Below are 16,485 nucleotides of genomic sequence, written 5' to 3'. Positions count from 1 at the left end.
TTGGCATTAGCCACACTGGACTCAGTGGGCACATCTACATGTGCAATTAATGAACACAAATAAACTCTGGCGCTTATTGCTCTGGAGTTTTTTGCTCCCAAGCATGCCATTTAAACATGCACCCAGAAGCAAAATACTCTAGAGCATATTGCTCTTGAGTTATGCATAGTATGTGGAGCCCCGTCATAGCAGGCCAGGCTGGCAAGGGACCCAGGGGGTCAGCCTGCCAGCCCAAGGCTGCATGCTTCATGTGCTGTGGAGCAGCTGGTTGGGGCATAGGATGCTTCAGCGTAGGGGCTGCCTGCTGGCTAGATCCATGCTTAAGCACTCTATGCCCTAGCCACCAGGACAGTGTCTACACGTGCACTGCTGTGCATGAGAAAATGCCGCAGCAGGGTAATACTTGTATTTACAAGTGCTACCTTGCTCTGCAGTTTATTAGTTTCATGCACCCTAATAGGGGTGTAGGTATAGATGTCAAGACATTTACTATGCAATTAGTCAACTGCACAGTAAACATCATGTGTAGATGTGCCCACTGAGGAAGGATCTGATCCAGACCAATCCAGTCCTGGAGGCAGCAGGCTATCGGTGGTCGGGGAGAAGGTTGGAAGGAAAAGTGGTTTGCTCAGCACCTGTGAATTGGGAGCAGATCCCAAGAGCAGGGGTAGCAGGCTGCAGGGAGTGCAAAGGACAGCACGGGAGTAAGACAAGGCAGGTAGAGAGCAGGACTATGAGACAAAAGGTGCAAAACAAGCTGAAACTTGAAAGAGGGGGGACCCTGCAGTTGAAAGGAAAGGTAAGGAGAAGAGCAATGGGATTAGTGCAACAGGGAAACAAGAACCATCTGAGGGCAGCATTGGGCTGGCTAGAAAGGGCAAGACAGGCCCAGACCAGGCTTAGCAGCAGAGCAATTTGGTGATCTGTCGGGTTTGTCTCCCTGCAGATTTACCTGTCCTGGAAGAGTGGCCCTGGTGAGGTGAAGCACTGGAAGGATATGATTGCCCATCCCCGGCAGGCCGTGGCACAGTGGCACCAACTGAAGGCCTGAGTGACAGCGGCCAAGGACTCTGTCTGGGTTCCACTGCTCCGAGTCAACGTTTATTGGCCATGCTCTCACCACTTTATGCACAACCAAGGTGCCCAGGCCTCCCTCATGGGGAAGAGCTCAGGCCTGATGAGGAGCCATGGGACTGAAGTTGGCGACGTTTCCAAACTCTGGGAAGCGGCGTTGGCGCCCGCCACGCCCCATGGGCACATAGCCCCACCGGGAGCATCTTTACTGCCCAACTTCCTGCTTTAGCCTTTCCTTCTGACTCGTAACGTGAAGAGAGAGTGAGAATGAGAGAGAGGAGACCCCCAAGCAGCCCTTTCAGAGGGCAGGAGCCTGGGTGCTGGTTGGTTTTAGCTCATGGAGGCAGGGAGGGGCAGAGAAGTGGCATTGGCGCGACTGGCTCCATGAGGCAGCAAGAGGAAGAGACCTCCAACAAGTTCTTCCAGCCAAATACCTGTTGGGAGTGCTCCCCTGCTCCATTGTGAGGAAGCCAGTGCCCCCTCAGCCTGTGGAGGTGGGCCAGTGACCTCCATCTCCTTGAGGTCATTTCTTTTTAATTCAATAAAACTTGTAAGAGTAATAAGAATAATATAAGTAATAGCGGCTAGAGCCTTCGTCCCGGCCGGGGGCGAGGGAGGAGCTGCACTGCTCCAATGGCCTCCTGTGCGTTTGCTGTGTCCTTGTAAGCGTGTCGTAAGTGTCACACGTGTGTGTGCAGGTCGCTCACGTCTCACTCTTTTTCTCTCTCTCTCTCTCTCTTTTTCTCTCTCTACCCCTGCCCTGACCTGCAAGGTGATCCCGGATCCTGTTGGAGGGCAGTGATTTCACTGCAGATGTCTTTTTTCCCTTCAACTGGCCGGTGGGTGAGGCTGAATGGAGAACTGATGCCACAGGGGAAAGAGAGAGCAGGGTTGGTCTCTGCCACCATCAGCCCCATCGGCGCTCGCCAGGGAGAGAGAGAGGGAGCTGCAGTCTCCTCCAGCCACTCAGTGGCACGTGGGATTGGAAGCCATGACACACAGGTTGTTAGCCAAAGTGGACTCATTTTTAGGGCTAGTGAAAGCTTAACTTTAGTCGCCCGCTTCTCTGGTTGATGAGATGTGAAAGGAAAGTGCCCAGGTCCCCAGCACCACCTGAGAAAAGTTCCCTCTCTCCTGTTCCTCCATGCAGCTACCAGCCAACCCTACCCCAAACAGTCCAATCCCCAGTGTCTAAACCAACCCTGCTGCCCACCCAGGTACCAACCCTGCCTTCATGCCAGTGCAAGGTGCCCACTGCCCTGCCAGAACTGAGCTGCCCCTCCGAAGCCCCTTTGCCCACCTCCAAAGTCCCTCTTAGGTCCCAACCAGCACCTACAGCCCCCTCCACTCAAGCAAAAACTAAGGGTGCTGTGTGCGATGGGGCAACTTCCTCTCCCTGTGTAGTAGCTAGGTTTGGCCACCCTTCTAAATCAGGTCATGGCACCCCAGTGGGACAAGTAGATGTGAACTGGGAGTGCCATGGTGGGGCTGAAGTAGCAGGAGCCTACTTATAGGATCACTGTTCGGGACACCTCCCCATGGAGATCCGTTCAGCCTAAGCATCACCCAGACCCTCCATGCCCACTGGGGAGGCAGTTCAGCACCAGGAACCACCTGCAGAATTGCCAGGGAACAAAAACAAGAAGCAGTTTCTGAGCATGGGCATGGACAAGACAGGGATGGTGCTCTGAAAGCAGAAAGACAGGGATGCTGCCAAAACAGCAGCCAGGCCAATGCCTGTCAGGCCAGGAGATGACCAGCCTTCCTGCTTCTACCTGCCCTATGATCAGGAGTTGAGCCTGAGCACAAGCATTCCAGAGATGCTGCTACACTACTGCCTGCAGCACCCAATGCTAGAAGATGCTGGCTCTAGCCTTACTGTTGAATGCCCTGCAGCCAAGGCTGCTGCCTGCTCTCCTCCAGCATGTGGTGCTAGGGTTGTTTGGCCCACTGCCCCTACAGCATCCCTTGCCAACCCCTGCATCATGCCCACCCTTGGCACTAAGTCCACAAACACCTCCCTGCCTAACAGGTCCCTCCCAGTCCCTGTGGAGCTGCAGTCAGTCACAGGATGCCCGTTCCAGCTCCAGGGGGTGGGCATCCCCTGCTATACAGCTAGCCATGGTGTTGCTCATCCTATCTGCTGTCCATGGGTGAAGGTGATGCTTGGCACTAGGAGCTACTGAGCAGCCAGTGACAGTCGTGCTAGGCAAGTAACACTTGATTGAATACCAGGGGCCAGTCTCCAAGAGCTGGCTCTGGATTTGGTGGGCAGTGATAAAACCAGAGGGTATTGCATGTCTGCCAAGTGCCCACCAGATGGCGCCCTTGTACCATAGTCAGGGATGCACTGGGGCACTGCATCAAGCCATCCTGAATGGGACAGGATTTAAATTTTTCTGTAATGAGATTTCAAGTCCATCCCATCTGGCAAGAAGGGTTGCTGGCCAGGCTCAGCCAGGCAGTGTCCCCGAGCCTGCCACCTTGCCAGCTGCCCTCAGATCTGAACAGGGAGCTGCTCACTGAATTCCCACCTGAGCAAACACACCTCAGTTCCTCAGACTGTGTGAAAGGCAGGAGACCAAGCAGTACTAACCTGGCCTTTGCTTGCCCTCTGGCTAAGCCTTGCTCCTGCGCAGTGGGTGGTGTGACATGGGTTATGGGATCCTGCAGCCCTGGCTCATGGAAGGAAGGGACCCCTTAAGAGAGAAACCCAGAGGGAAGAGAGATCCAGGGGAGAAGAGAGAAAGCCCTTGCAAGGAGAGGCCCAGGGCCCTGAATGGGTGGGCTGCACGGTGTCCTGGCAACAAAGACAGGATCAGAGTCCGGGGCAGGCATTGCTGTTGATACGTAGGGATATAGGAGCCAGGGGTGAGAACCTGGGGGTGTGGGGGAGAGGTCAGGGTTGTGCAGTGGAGTGATAACTGGGAGTAAAAGTGCCCAGTGGGGCTCTGGGGATGATAGGTAGGGGCAGAGGTCTTGGGGTAAGCATTGGGGCTGTCAGGTGGGGTAGGAGGCCTGGGAGAGTGCACTGAGGTTGATTAGTGGGGACAGCGGGTGTGGGGAGGGGCTCAGAGGCTGATCTGTGGAGTTGTGCCTGGCTGGCTGCTGGGGGAATGAGTGGAGGGGTGAGATGAGTTATGGGGTGCTCAGGTGCTGGGGGGCAGATAAATGTTTGAGCTGCCATGTGCCAAGTATGACCAGAGTACTAGTCAGTAATGTCTCTTCCCCTTTCTCCATTGCTGCTCCCCACCCCCGCTGCCACCTCATGCTGGCTGGATTCCAGTGGGAACTTCAGGAGCTGAACAGCCCTTGGCCCCATGGCTTGGGAGGACTGTGGAGGGATGCTTATAGCAACCAGTGCTTCACAGTGTCCAGACACCATGGCTGGGATCTCAGTGAAGTTGCCAGGGTGAGGGGGAGCTTCCTCAGACCTGCCTTTAGCAAAGTCCAGTCTGCCCCATGACAGCCTCAGCACACTCTGGCCTGGCCAGGGGGTGAGACTCATGCAGGTGTGTTTCCCTGCATGACAGCAGCACCTATTCATTTTCCTAGTGAAGCTTTAGAGCCTCTTATGGCTGGGGAGATCAAGGCAAGAGGAAACACTGGGTCCACCCATGGTGGAGATCATTAATGCCAGTTTTCTTCTAGTTCCACCCTTGCTTCAGGCTTCAAGTTTTGACATTGTTATTCTCAAGTGGTCTCCAGCTGTATGTGGCATGGAAATCACACAAGGTTTGTGGCTTGATCTCCTAGTGAGGGGCAGCGCCAGGTATGTACTGTGCAATCTGGCAGCAGCCTCTGGTACTGCAGACCAAGAGGTGCAGTTGATCACAGCTAGGGTTAATGCGGTGGCTCTTATGTGAAGCCTGGCAGTAGGCAGTTGCTTGACTGACCCAAGAGCACACACAGGTGGGGCCCTGCAAAATTGCAATAGGTCACTTCTACTTAAATTTGTTACATGATGGGCCGTATCATTACACCGTTGACACAGCACTTTCTGTGACCCTACCAGTAAAGTCCTGTTTGGAAGTGCTTTCAGATCACTAGTCTTCCCTGAAATCTCAGACCTCGCTGGTAGCCTAACACATCTGTTATTCTTCTGCCTGTGGTAAGACAATTGGGGCCATCTCAATTGGACTTGGACAGGTTTTCTAGCATTTCTAGTCTCCAGACTGGGCTAGTGCAGTGCCATTTCTGTTGAAGATCATCTGGACACTACTGCTGGGGTGAATATGGCTGCTTGCTTAATTAGCTAGGTTGGGCCCAATGAGAACATCACACTTGTTCTTCCAGATTCCTAGGAGCCCCTCAGTGTGATTCAGGGTGTTGACACTGATCTGTAACTCCCAACCTGGCCTAGACCTTGGCTCCCTGCCAGAACCAAGAACATTTCCTGGTGCACCATTGCGTCACTCCCAGGTCACTCGTAAGCTGAGAACATCTTGGTTAGAATAAAGGGCATTCTCAATGGAGGGCACTCAGAATTCACTTCCCTTTCCATCAACCCAGCAGAAACCAGGGCATTTCACCCTTTGGGGTTGATGCGCGAACCATCTATTCTCTCAGGCCCTTCCTGAGTGGGGGTGGCTCTTAAGTGATGTACAGTAGTTAGCCTATTTTTAGGGAGTAAAAGTCTTCTATTCTGTTGATGTAGTTGCTGTGTGATGGTATTTTTTTCTAAAAGATGTACAGGCGCCTAGTAACATTTGTGATAGGCACATTTTTACCAGTGTAATAATAAATAGGTGGGAAGGCTGGGAGAAGGCTCCAGGGTAATGCAGGGGAGAGAGCTCATTGGAAGGGTCGATGGATTTTGTGTTCTTTCTTGTTCCCCCATGTTGTGGCATCACTTCTTCTCAGCTGAGCCATTTCTTCAAAGCCTAGAGGAAGTTTTGATAGATTTATTTATTGTTGGGGGCGGGGCAGGAAGAAAAACCATTACCGAGAGAAAGAGATGGGGAGAAGCCATTTAGCCACCTGACCCATTAGGTGAAATAGTTACTGACTTACTAAAGAAATTAAAACCAAAACTGTATCTACACAGGCAGGGCAACCGCGTCTTTTTATTTTTTGTGCTCTGCCGCTCAAGCTCTCAGCCAATCAGATGCAAGGAAACTTTCCAGAGGGATTCTTTTTTGGAAAGGGGGACTTTCATGTCAAACACATTTGAAAATACGTAACTTCCTGTCTCAGTATTTGGTGTGATCTGTCGTTAAGCAAGAAGATTTTTTTTCCCTTCAGTCTTTTTTTTTTTGCCTCTCCCTGAGCCTTCAGGAGAGTCAGAGCTAGAGCTAGTCAAACTATGTTATGAGTAATTTTTCGTCTAAAGTTAGCTGCTTTTTAGAGTTAGCCAATTGTTCATGAACTACATCCTCATAGCTTCTGAAGTATATGTTGCTTGTAAGGATTCACCATAGCTTGGATAATTAGTAGACTGCCTCAACTCCTCTCTGTTATTCGGTGTGTGTAATTGGTCACCTAAATAGCATGATAACTGTTTCTCCTTCACTGATTGGATGACCAAAACGCTTTCAAGAGAAGGAAAAAATGAATAAATAAACTTCCTTGGATGTATTTCTGCACCACGCTGTGCTAAAATTGGCCTTTGACCAAACACAAATTATGGGTAATACAACACCATGAATCAGAGTGAGCTGAAATGGTCTCTTAGTCCCAAAAATATCCAAGAATCAGGGTTTGTTTTTTTCCAGTTCTACCAACTCCAGTCATAACTCTGCCACTGTGGCATCACTGGCTGAACTCATGCTTACAGTTGTAATGCCGCAAGGTTGCTTTCACTGGACAGTGGAAAAAGCAAAGGGGCAGGCTTCTTATTCAGATCTCAAAGAGCCCTCACAATTAGGTTTAGGAAAAGCCACAGGGCTCTCCACTATGAATGAGAGACAGGCATGGAAATACAGGTCCCTATTCCACTCAGACACTTAAGCTCATGGGTAACTCTCAGCATGTGTGTAAATTCATGGGGAAAAGTGCATATGCTTAAAAGCTGGTTTGGCACCACAGTAGAAATAATAGTCACAAATCAGAGAGGTATTCTGGGTCCAAAATAACCTTTATTGTCCCCATTTTCGTGCAAGGAACTTGTTTGGGATGTGATAGCAAAGGCCAGTTTTGCCCAGAGCCACAGTCACATCACAGCCAGCCTAAGCCCAGCCAATTGACTTTGGGAGTTAAAGTCATCATCTGTGGAGGAGTGAAAGTGAGATCAACGCTGTGGGCTGTGTGTCTTCGGAGAGTCACTGCTCAACTCTGGTCTGAACTATGACTCTGCAGCTCCAAAGAGTCTCAGTCAAACTGATTCAGCTCTTTCCAGCACACCAGCCAACCCAGCCCATGTAGTCGGGATGAGGAACCGAGACTCCTGAATTCTATTTCCACTTCCACCGTGAATTCACTGGATGACACTGAGCAAATCACTGCACTCAGATACGACGCTGTTTCTTCCTCTGTAAAATGAGGATAACAACACTTATGATGTAGGGCTGGACTCATGAAATACAGAGAGATACTTTACGGTGAAGGGCCAGGTATAATCCATGCCACCGAAATCACGACATTTGTTCTTCCCGTGTCAGCCATGTGAAAAACATCAGCTAATGCCCCAGGAAGATGTAACACTATGAAAGCAATCTGATTATGCACCAAACCGAAGTTTTGCCTGTGATTGAAAGTCCCTCTTCAAAGTGCTGGACAATCTTGACAGAAGTAATAATAATAATTTTAAGAATATTTGTATTTTTATCATATTCTCTCTTTTTTTTATATAAAAGAAAGAGATTTATAAACCTGGTGGAGGAGGGGAACACAAGCTGAATTGCTTTAATCTGGACCAGCAATGGCAATGGTGGCTTTCACTGGCTCATGACAGGTTGGGTAGTGGCATAGAGGGCACAATATTCGCTATTCATTTAATCAGGCAGCAGGAGTCTTATGGTTAGAACAGAGGGGAGTAGGAGCCAGGATTCCCAGGATCTATTCTTGGCTCTGCCACTGACTTGCTGCATGACTTTGGGCAAGTCACTGAACCTTTCTGTGCCTCAGTTTCCCCGCTTGTAAAAATGGGGATAATAATTCTTCCCTACCTCACAGGGGAGTTGTGAGGCAAATCTGATCAGCCCCAGACTCTGATCCCCTTACTCATGCTGAGTAGCTGCAGGAAGTCCCATTTCTTTCCACGGCATTTTTTAATGGGGTGAGGTGCTTATTCCACACAAGCTCCAAAAGAATCGGAATCTGGCCCCCGGCAAAGCCTTTGGAGATCCTTCAATGAAAGACTCTGTAGACCTGCAAAACACCACTTTTGACTGAAAGGCCTCCTCACCCGCATTCCCCGTGGGTTATCAGCTGGGGATAACTGCCCTGCCCTTCCTCCCCCAGGAGTGGTTTCTTTTCTATGATTGGATTTATGGGAGTTGTGTGTTCATTTTTAATTCTAGAGCTCTTAGCTGTATCTTGTTCAGGTATCTCTTCTTCATGTGATGATAACCATCTAACTGGTATAGAAAATACAGGAAAAAAGAAAAAAAAAGACTAAACCGTAGACGACTTATTTGCTAGCGGCAGTGACAGCAGCTTGACTAGATCCTGCTGCCACCTCATTTCTGTCGTGTTTGGTTTTAAAAGATGTTAAATTCATTGGGCTGACGTATTTTATAATAAAACAAATGGAGAAAACACACATACACACACACACAAATAAAAGGAGGAAAATTAACACTACTATTAAATAAAAAGCCAATGTGATTTCATCATCTTGGATGTCTACGAGGTAGGAGCAATTTCTTTGCAGAATCATATTTTTGGAGAACTGGTCCCTCAGTTTGTGGAGGAGGCCCCTGTTCTGAATAATAAAGGATAGTAAATAACTCCTGTCTCCAGGTTATTCATTATACACTTGCCAGGGAGGCAGGAGGATGAGGAGGCATCAGCCTGACAGCAATTTCAGCTGTCCACAGAACTGGTGACAAAGTCTGCCAGGACATGGCACAGCTATGTCAAAGGGATCGGAGAGGCTACACTATTAGGTGACCTGGAGTGCTGTGCAAAATCCACCTCCTTTCCACAGTAAGTATCAGCTAAGGCAAAGAGGAGTCAAACTTGTCCCTGTTCATAACAGTCCAGATCCAGATGCAGTGGCAGCGGCAGGGCAAGCGGGGCTGGCGGCACCAGGGTTAACAGCCATTGCTTGCCCCTCAGCATTATGCATCCCAAAGGGCTCTGTACCCTGGATTTTGGCAGCAGGCCCTGCCCCGACTCACCCCACCCCCAAATTCCCAGCACCTCTGAGAGCCCCGTGCACCAGAGATACAGCTCCTCATGCTGTACTTTTGACACACCTGAGCTAAAGGAACAGCTGTGGTACCAAGATGTAGTGGCCCTCTAGCTTAGACCCACTACCTCCCATAGATGGGCAAGATCAAGATGGGGAAGAGTCCCTGCCTGCCACTTCCTTACTTTTTTAATTAATGTAAACTGCCCCCATTTTCAATGGACCCCACTGATCTGGTTCCCTTGCTAACCAAGCTAGTTCCTCTGTGTTCCTATAGCACCTACCTGTCCATGCATCTGACCCCCGGCAGCCAGTCACCCTACAGATGAAATATTGCCTTCACCCACATCTGCTGTAAACCTGCTTCTCTTTAGGTTTGTGAATAAGCTCCACACACTCACTCCTGCTCCTTGCTTGTCCACCCAGGAAATGAAGCAGTGAGGACACCCTAGGATGCAACCCCAGCACCATCCATAAGACCTGATTTTCTGACACAGGCCTCATCACAGGTGACTGGTAGGGGTGGCCCGTGCCCCACTCCCCAAGATTGTCTCCCAACTTGGCACCGCTCAGGACAGAAAACTGCAGCCCTGCATAGCTGGGCACAGAGGCCGTGACTCTTCCTGCAGGACCTGTGGCAGCCGCAGTTGAGGGTTGGGCGGGTTGGGGCCACCCCCCCACGCAGCGGGTGGAGGTAGCTTTACCTGTGTTCTGGCCAGTGGTCCACAGTTTTCCGGGCTGGCCACTTCTAGTCCGCAGTGTGCTCCCTCTCCCCCACCCCCCGGATTCAGGACACACCAGTCACCCCTGGCCCTCACTGCCTCATTTCTTGGGCTTGACCTATGAAGAGCAGGAGAGGGTGGGTGGATGGGCTTTATTTCCTTAGTACCATGACTGAGCAGAGTGATAAACCAGTGGTACTCAACCTCCAGCCTACAGCCCAAATCCAGCCCACAAGAGTGTGTCATCTGATCTGCAGAGCTCCCCCTGAGGCCAGAAATTTGGCAATGAGGGAACAATGGCAGCATTAATTTCCATGGCTTCTGGAGTCACAGCAATTAATACTGACACCACTCCCCTGTTGGCCAACTTCCAGGCCAGTGGGCCAGATGAGAGCCCTGCACCATTTATCCACCATGCAGATGGCCCTGTGCCATGCATCCGGCCTGAGGGGACAGACAGTTGAGCTCCACTGGTATAGACATAATCATACGGCCTCGAACCTTGGCGGAACAGCCATTCGTCAGTCTTCTAAGCCCCTTTCTGCACCATAGAGAGAAATATTTAGGGAGATGGAAAGATGAAAAATGTTGGAGATAGCTTAAGACGCTTTAGAAGAAAAGCAGGATAGCTGGGAGAAGGAGCAATGATTGGTTTGGGGAGCTGTACAGAGGGAAAGGAAACCGCTCTTCAGCCTGTGGGACACACTCTGAATGCCTGTAGAGAGTTCAGCATATTACTAACGCTATATACAGAGCACTAGTAACAAACAGGAGCAGCATTGGCTGGAAAAAACAAGTGTATTCCTCCTGTCCTTTGTTTACCCTTGCCAAGCTAGGTTTTTATGTTGAACTCCAGGGACAAGGAAAGCTTCGCTCCTCAATTCCACTGGGTACCAGCGAAGAGCAAGCTTAGTGCAGGCAGAAACACTGAGACCTAGTGCTTAGCCCACAATCTACTGCAGCAGAACAGGCTGCCCTCGTTGGCACAGCAATTAGCAATTTTGTTTCCACTTAGGCCCCTACTAGACAACCGTATGTTTGCAAGGAGCAGATGGAAATGACAGTGTGCTCCAAACAACTGTGCCCCTTCTCAGCACGCTTCAAACAGTCCACAAAGCAAGGCACCGTGTCAATAACAACCATCAGCCCAGCAAGCTGTAATGCAGATGATTTGCAGATGATTTTATTGGCTTTCTAGCACCCAAAATAGGCTGGAAAACTGCTTGTAGCTCAGGAGCATGAAAGATTCAGAGAACTTGTAATGCTGCTGCTTTCTGGGTTCAACAGAACAATACCTGAAGAGGAAAAGCGCTGCTACTGTAGATGAGACAGAGATGGAGCGAGTGTCGAGGTAACAGAAGTTATTGTGATTAATGTGAAGCATATGTTAGATGTAAAACAAACCCAGTTTTGTTAGACTACACCCAGTGGTGCTCAATGTTCTGGCTCTGTGGGCCAGATGAATGATACAGGGCCTGATCAACCCCCGTTCACCAGGATTAGGCCCTGCACTGCCTCCACTTGGCCCCACATGCTGGGATTGGAGCCCCACACCACCTCTATCCAGCCCCACATGCTGAGATCAGGCCCCAAGGCCTTGCACTGCCTCTGCCCAGCCCCAGGGCCCTGACTGGGCTCCAGGGCCCTGCCCAGCCTCCACATGCCAGGATCAGGCCATGCACTGCCCTGCAAGTCTGATCTGGTGCTGAGGGCCAGATCTGGACTACACAAGAAAAGAGGAAGAAACCTGAGGCACGTGAAGAACATGCAAGTAAATTCAAGCAGTTAAGTGCTCAAAGGAGAAAGAGGTAAGTTAGAACACAGACAAGTGTTCATTGCCAAAGACATTTAAGCAAGGCACAGCAACTTCATCCAAACCACTTTTCCTCAGCACAGAAATTGTGCAGGAAGCAGCCACACTAATGCAGAAATTATGCATGGTGTAATAAAAGGAATTGCTTTTCTCAGGCCTGCAAATCTGACACAGACAGAGCCAGGCTTGTCATTAAGCCACAGGTGACGGAACGGCATTTCTGACAGCAATGAGCTTTTGATTTATAGTCGGCAATAACAGTGCTTGAGAAACAAATAAATTATGTCCGAGCCAAGCATCTACTGATCTCTCATTAGGCTCAAAAACATAGTACGTAAGGTTTAACCTTTGTGACATAGCCCAGTAAATTTAAAATCCTAGCATACACTGTAAAGCATCATCCAGCATCTGACAGCTATGGACGACGGCCTTGTCCAGCACAAACTACCGTGGGGACTGTACCTATAAGTGAACCTTTGTGACGGATAAAGTAGCTTCAAAACATCAAGATTTTATTTTCTTTAAGATTTTTTTTCTGCTTGGGTTTTATTTTGGGGGAGGGGTGGGTTTTTTTGGAGGTTTTGCTTATTTGTTTTGGAGGGCATTTTTTTTTAATATTAGGACTTCAGACCTATACAACTCCATAGTGATTAGAAAGTAAACTTAGGGAGTGAAAGGTGAGAAAGGACCTGATCCAGAAATCACTGAAGTCATTCTTCTCATCTGAATGGGCCTTGGATCAGGCCCCCCAGTAAGAGAGGAATGGAGGATATTGAGTTAGGTTCTTTAAAACATTGTAGTTCTATTACTACTCCAATGTCTAATGAACAGGCTGGAGAGAGGGCGCTGTTGAAGATTCCCCTTTCATTAAAGTGTGAGAATGAAAAATAGACATTCTCTACCTAATCTCCAGCAAGACCAGAGTTGGCAGTCCTGGTACTTCACATATCCAGCATCAGAAGCTAAAAAGTACAGAAGCCCGATGTGTGTGGAGTCCTTTGCAGTTCCTTTAAACATAGCAGTGCGAGCAGCCACGCTTATGCCTGTTGTAAGAATTCAGAGGCAAGCAGTTCTGGGCCTGGAATCAAGTTTGAATCTGAGCCCAGACTCTCTGCTTCACTGAGCATCTGCTCAGCCAGGGTGGGGAGGAGATAGCTCTGGGAAAGTAGTTACAGCTCCATGATTGTCAGGAGGGGAAAAAAAAAACTACCCATAGCTACAGGAAGGGCTGATCTAACCTGTACCAGCTGAGCACGCTCACAGTGCAGCGGGTTCAGGCCAAGCCTTTGCACTGCCTCTCCTCTCTCTAGCACACCTTCTTCACTGGGACTGAAGAGCCCCTGCCAGCTGAGAGGTGCCCCTGCTGAAGAGTTTTGTCAGCTGACAAGACTGGGCTGCTTTCCAATCCCTTGAATGTATCAAATTGGTGCTATTTGTAGATCCAGTCGGGCTCCACTAAGGTAAATATTCTTTTCATCTTGATCCAGCAGTTGGCCCTAGTATTGGCACACCAAGAAAAATACCACCTACAGAATGAAATTGCCTCCAGTGAGAATTAGATCCCATGGGAAAAAGGATTGTCAGTGCAGTGCCCAGAATTACTACTTGGGTTAATTTACCAGCGAGAGGAAAATCCCGAAGAGGAAAACACAGGCTGAGTAGTCAAAGCTATAGGTGAGCAATACAATGTCTACCTCATGCTAAACTTTGAAAGCAATGGGCCACCTCGTCAGCTGGTGTAAGTCAGCATAGGTCCACTAAGGGTTTGACATGTGACATTATGCCCACCAGGTCTCATTCATTCAAAATACCGAGATGCCAAACCACTGTATTAGGCACCATCTAAAGAGTCATCATGATTTTTTTTCAATAGATTTTGACTAGTACAAATTCTTTTGCCCATGTTTTGACAACGCCATAGCATAAGATGAATTTCCAGACCAGACTGATGAGACACTTGGAAGACTCAACAGAGCTGCAGTCACTGTTCATGCCATCTGAGTGTTTGGGGAGTTGAAGGAGCTGCTGAGATCACATGCCAAAGGCACCCACCTCATCCCAATGAGAAATATAATCTGTGTTCCAGAAAATGCCATCCTGCAAGTAACATCAAGCTGGTTCTGGCCTAAGTCACGACAGCGATGAACAAGGAGCCAGCATAGAACTACTGTAGACAGCAGCCACATCTATGCAAGACGCTGACTGTGCAGTCATTACTGTTACAGTTGTTACATCTTTATGTCTTTTGTCACAGTTGTTGCCACACAATGCTACTGCACAATACTATTAGGCTACTGGGCACTCAGCATCTTGTGTAGACACAGACAGTGTGAATTAATCCTTGGTCTATTAAGCCTAATTTGTCCAAGTCTGTATAAATCTCTCATGAAATTAATGCACTGCTCTGGTAGCTACCAGCCAAAGGCAAGTCATTAGTGCAGACAAAGGAACATAGCTTATATACACAAGGCAAAAAAGTATTTGAAAATGGAAGAAATTTGTGTTCACAGATACCAGATAAGAATCAGACCCAGGGCCTACTGACTTTTATCTACAAATAGAGGCATTTAAGAATGAATCCTGCTCTGCTCTTCCAGAATGGAAGTCCTTTCCTCAAATATAGATAATGATGTCCATGTTAAGAGTTAAATCCAGGAAATAAACACTGTCCAATGTCAGGCTTGACTTCCACTTTATCACCCAAGTGAAAAAGATGCCTGTGGAAAACATGCTGTTAAGAAAAAAGCACCACTGATAGTAGGGATAACATTAGTGAAAGAAATTGATATTCAAGGCTATATATTAAACACTGAGAATCAAAAAGTGATCAGAAAATGACAGGCGACTAACAGGGATGAATAAAATAAACCTTCAGAATTAGTGAGAGGGAATGGACTGCATGCTAATAGAAATGACCCTCTTTCATCCCAGAGTAATGGAACCATGTACATGAATTCTCAGTTGTGAATGGTACAATCTGTAAAAGCAAGAAAAAAGGAAATGCCTTATCTACAGTTCCCTCAAGACACAGGGACAAAACATCAGCTGATGTAAATTAGTGTAGCTCTACTGAAGGCAGTTAATACCAATGGAGTCACTGGCCCATATAACTGAGTGGATTAATGATCCTGTGTGTGTATATCCAACACAAAGCCAGAAGGGAAGTCTCCTAGCTTTGAAGTGCTGAGAAGTTAGGTACCTGTTAAAGGATACTCACACGCCATGCACCCATTTGAAACACACTTACTGCTTAGGCTGCTTCTCCCTGTTTCCTGGTCAGTTCCTTTTAAAGAAGGAGACAAAAATAATCCCAACAGCCAATTAAGAAAACCAATACAGACCTCTCACCATTGTGAGGAGGAGGGGTGAGCAGTAATCCACTTCACTGAGAGCAACAATTACAGGCAAGTCATTTCCTATTCTCCAAAGATACCATCTCATTTGATTCCCCTTTTTGGATACTAAAATAAACTTACCAGAAATTAGAGGATATAATAACAGAGTAATAACAAAGGATGTGTGTCGTGAAAGGTAATAGATTTTTACACATGAAAGAACAAGACATGGCTGAAAAATCCAAGTGGAGGACAATTTTGAAAGAGATCCAAATGTCAAGAAAGGTCTAGGTAGCCAGAGGTTCGTGGCATCCCTAGCTTGGTATTGACTCGTAGGTCAGAGAAGGGCTGTTGTGAAAAGCCAAGCTTAGCAATACTGCTCAGTAAATTATGTGGAGAAGGCTGTGGATTGATGATTGCTTTCAAAACTACTTTTCCCAGAAAGGATTGGGCTTTGACAGGTCATAGCAGAAAATCCATCAAAGCCATTCAGACACATTCTCTTGGGAAAAGCAAAACCTGTCAGACCTACATGCAAAGAAACCTGTTGGACAGGTGTCCAGAATAAAATCCAGAGAAGAGAGAGCACAAAAGCATGATGCCAAGAACAGTAATGCTGTAATGTACAGAAGGACAAGTAGAGGTAAAGAGTTCTGAGAAATGTCTTACTCATGCACCCCCCAAAAAAGATGCCCTGCAAAGTGGTGGAAATAGGCCCCTCATCCTGCATGGCCCAGGGATGCAGACAACCAATCTGCCTTTGCCTGGATATTCCAAATGGAGCAACACCACAGGAACTGAATCTCCAGTTGTCTCAGCAACACCAGCATGTGAACACAAACATTCATTTCAAGATAAAAACAGCAAGGAGCATTCATCCAAAGAACCAGTAAAATATATTGGACCAGAGTAGCTCAAAACTGCTGCAGCCTCACTAAGAGCCAGGGCAAATGCCACCAAAGAGGCACCAAGTCCTCAAGCAGACATTTCAGCATCAGTGAAGGCAGTCAGGAAAACCATGGAATGCTAAGAAGGAACTGGGCACTATGAACTGGGGTCTCAGCTGCTGGTAACATAATCTCAATGGTGGCAGGGCACCAAGGATACATCTACACTGCAGAATGCAGCACAGCCTCCTGCAGAGATTCATAGGCTAGCTGGCTGCACATGAGCTGGCTCATGTATTGCATGGCAGCAGGGAGCCCTATACAGGCTAATTTACCCACCAGTAAGGTGAAGTAACCTACA

At 48.2% G+C, this 16,485-nt stretch overlaps 1 protein-coding gene across 6 annotated transcripts in view; it reads left to right on the top strand.

Moving 5' to 3' along the window:
- SYT7 (synaptotagmin 7) overlaps nt 1-8,978 on the top strand; it is a 149,594-nt gene extending 140,616 nt beyond the window's left edge. For 5 of the 6 annotated variants that reach the window (XM_090032271.1, XM_090032269.1, XM_090032272.1 and 2 more), the window contains one exon: nt 947-8,978. In XM_090032271.1, the coding sequence (XP_089888397.1) occupies nt 947-1,051 (105 nt within the window). In that variant the 3' untranslated portion in view covers nt 1,052-8,978. The remainder of the gene's footprint in view (nt 1-946) is intronic. The other variant, XM_090032273.1, reaches the window with a different exon arrangement.
- Nucleotides 8,979-16,485: the final 7,507 nt, after the last annotated feature.

This window comes from Crocodylus siamensis, chromosome 2 (assembly GCF_052110815.1).
Source record: "Crocodylus siamensis isolate JL-2025a chromosome 2, ASM5211081v1, whole genome shotgun sequence".
NCBI lineage: Eukaryota > Metazoa > Chordata > Crocodylia > Crocodylidae > Crocodylus > Crocodylus siamensis.
This window is presented reverse-complemented; position numbering and strand designations above follow the sequence as displayed.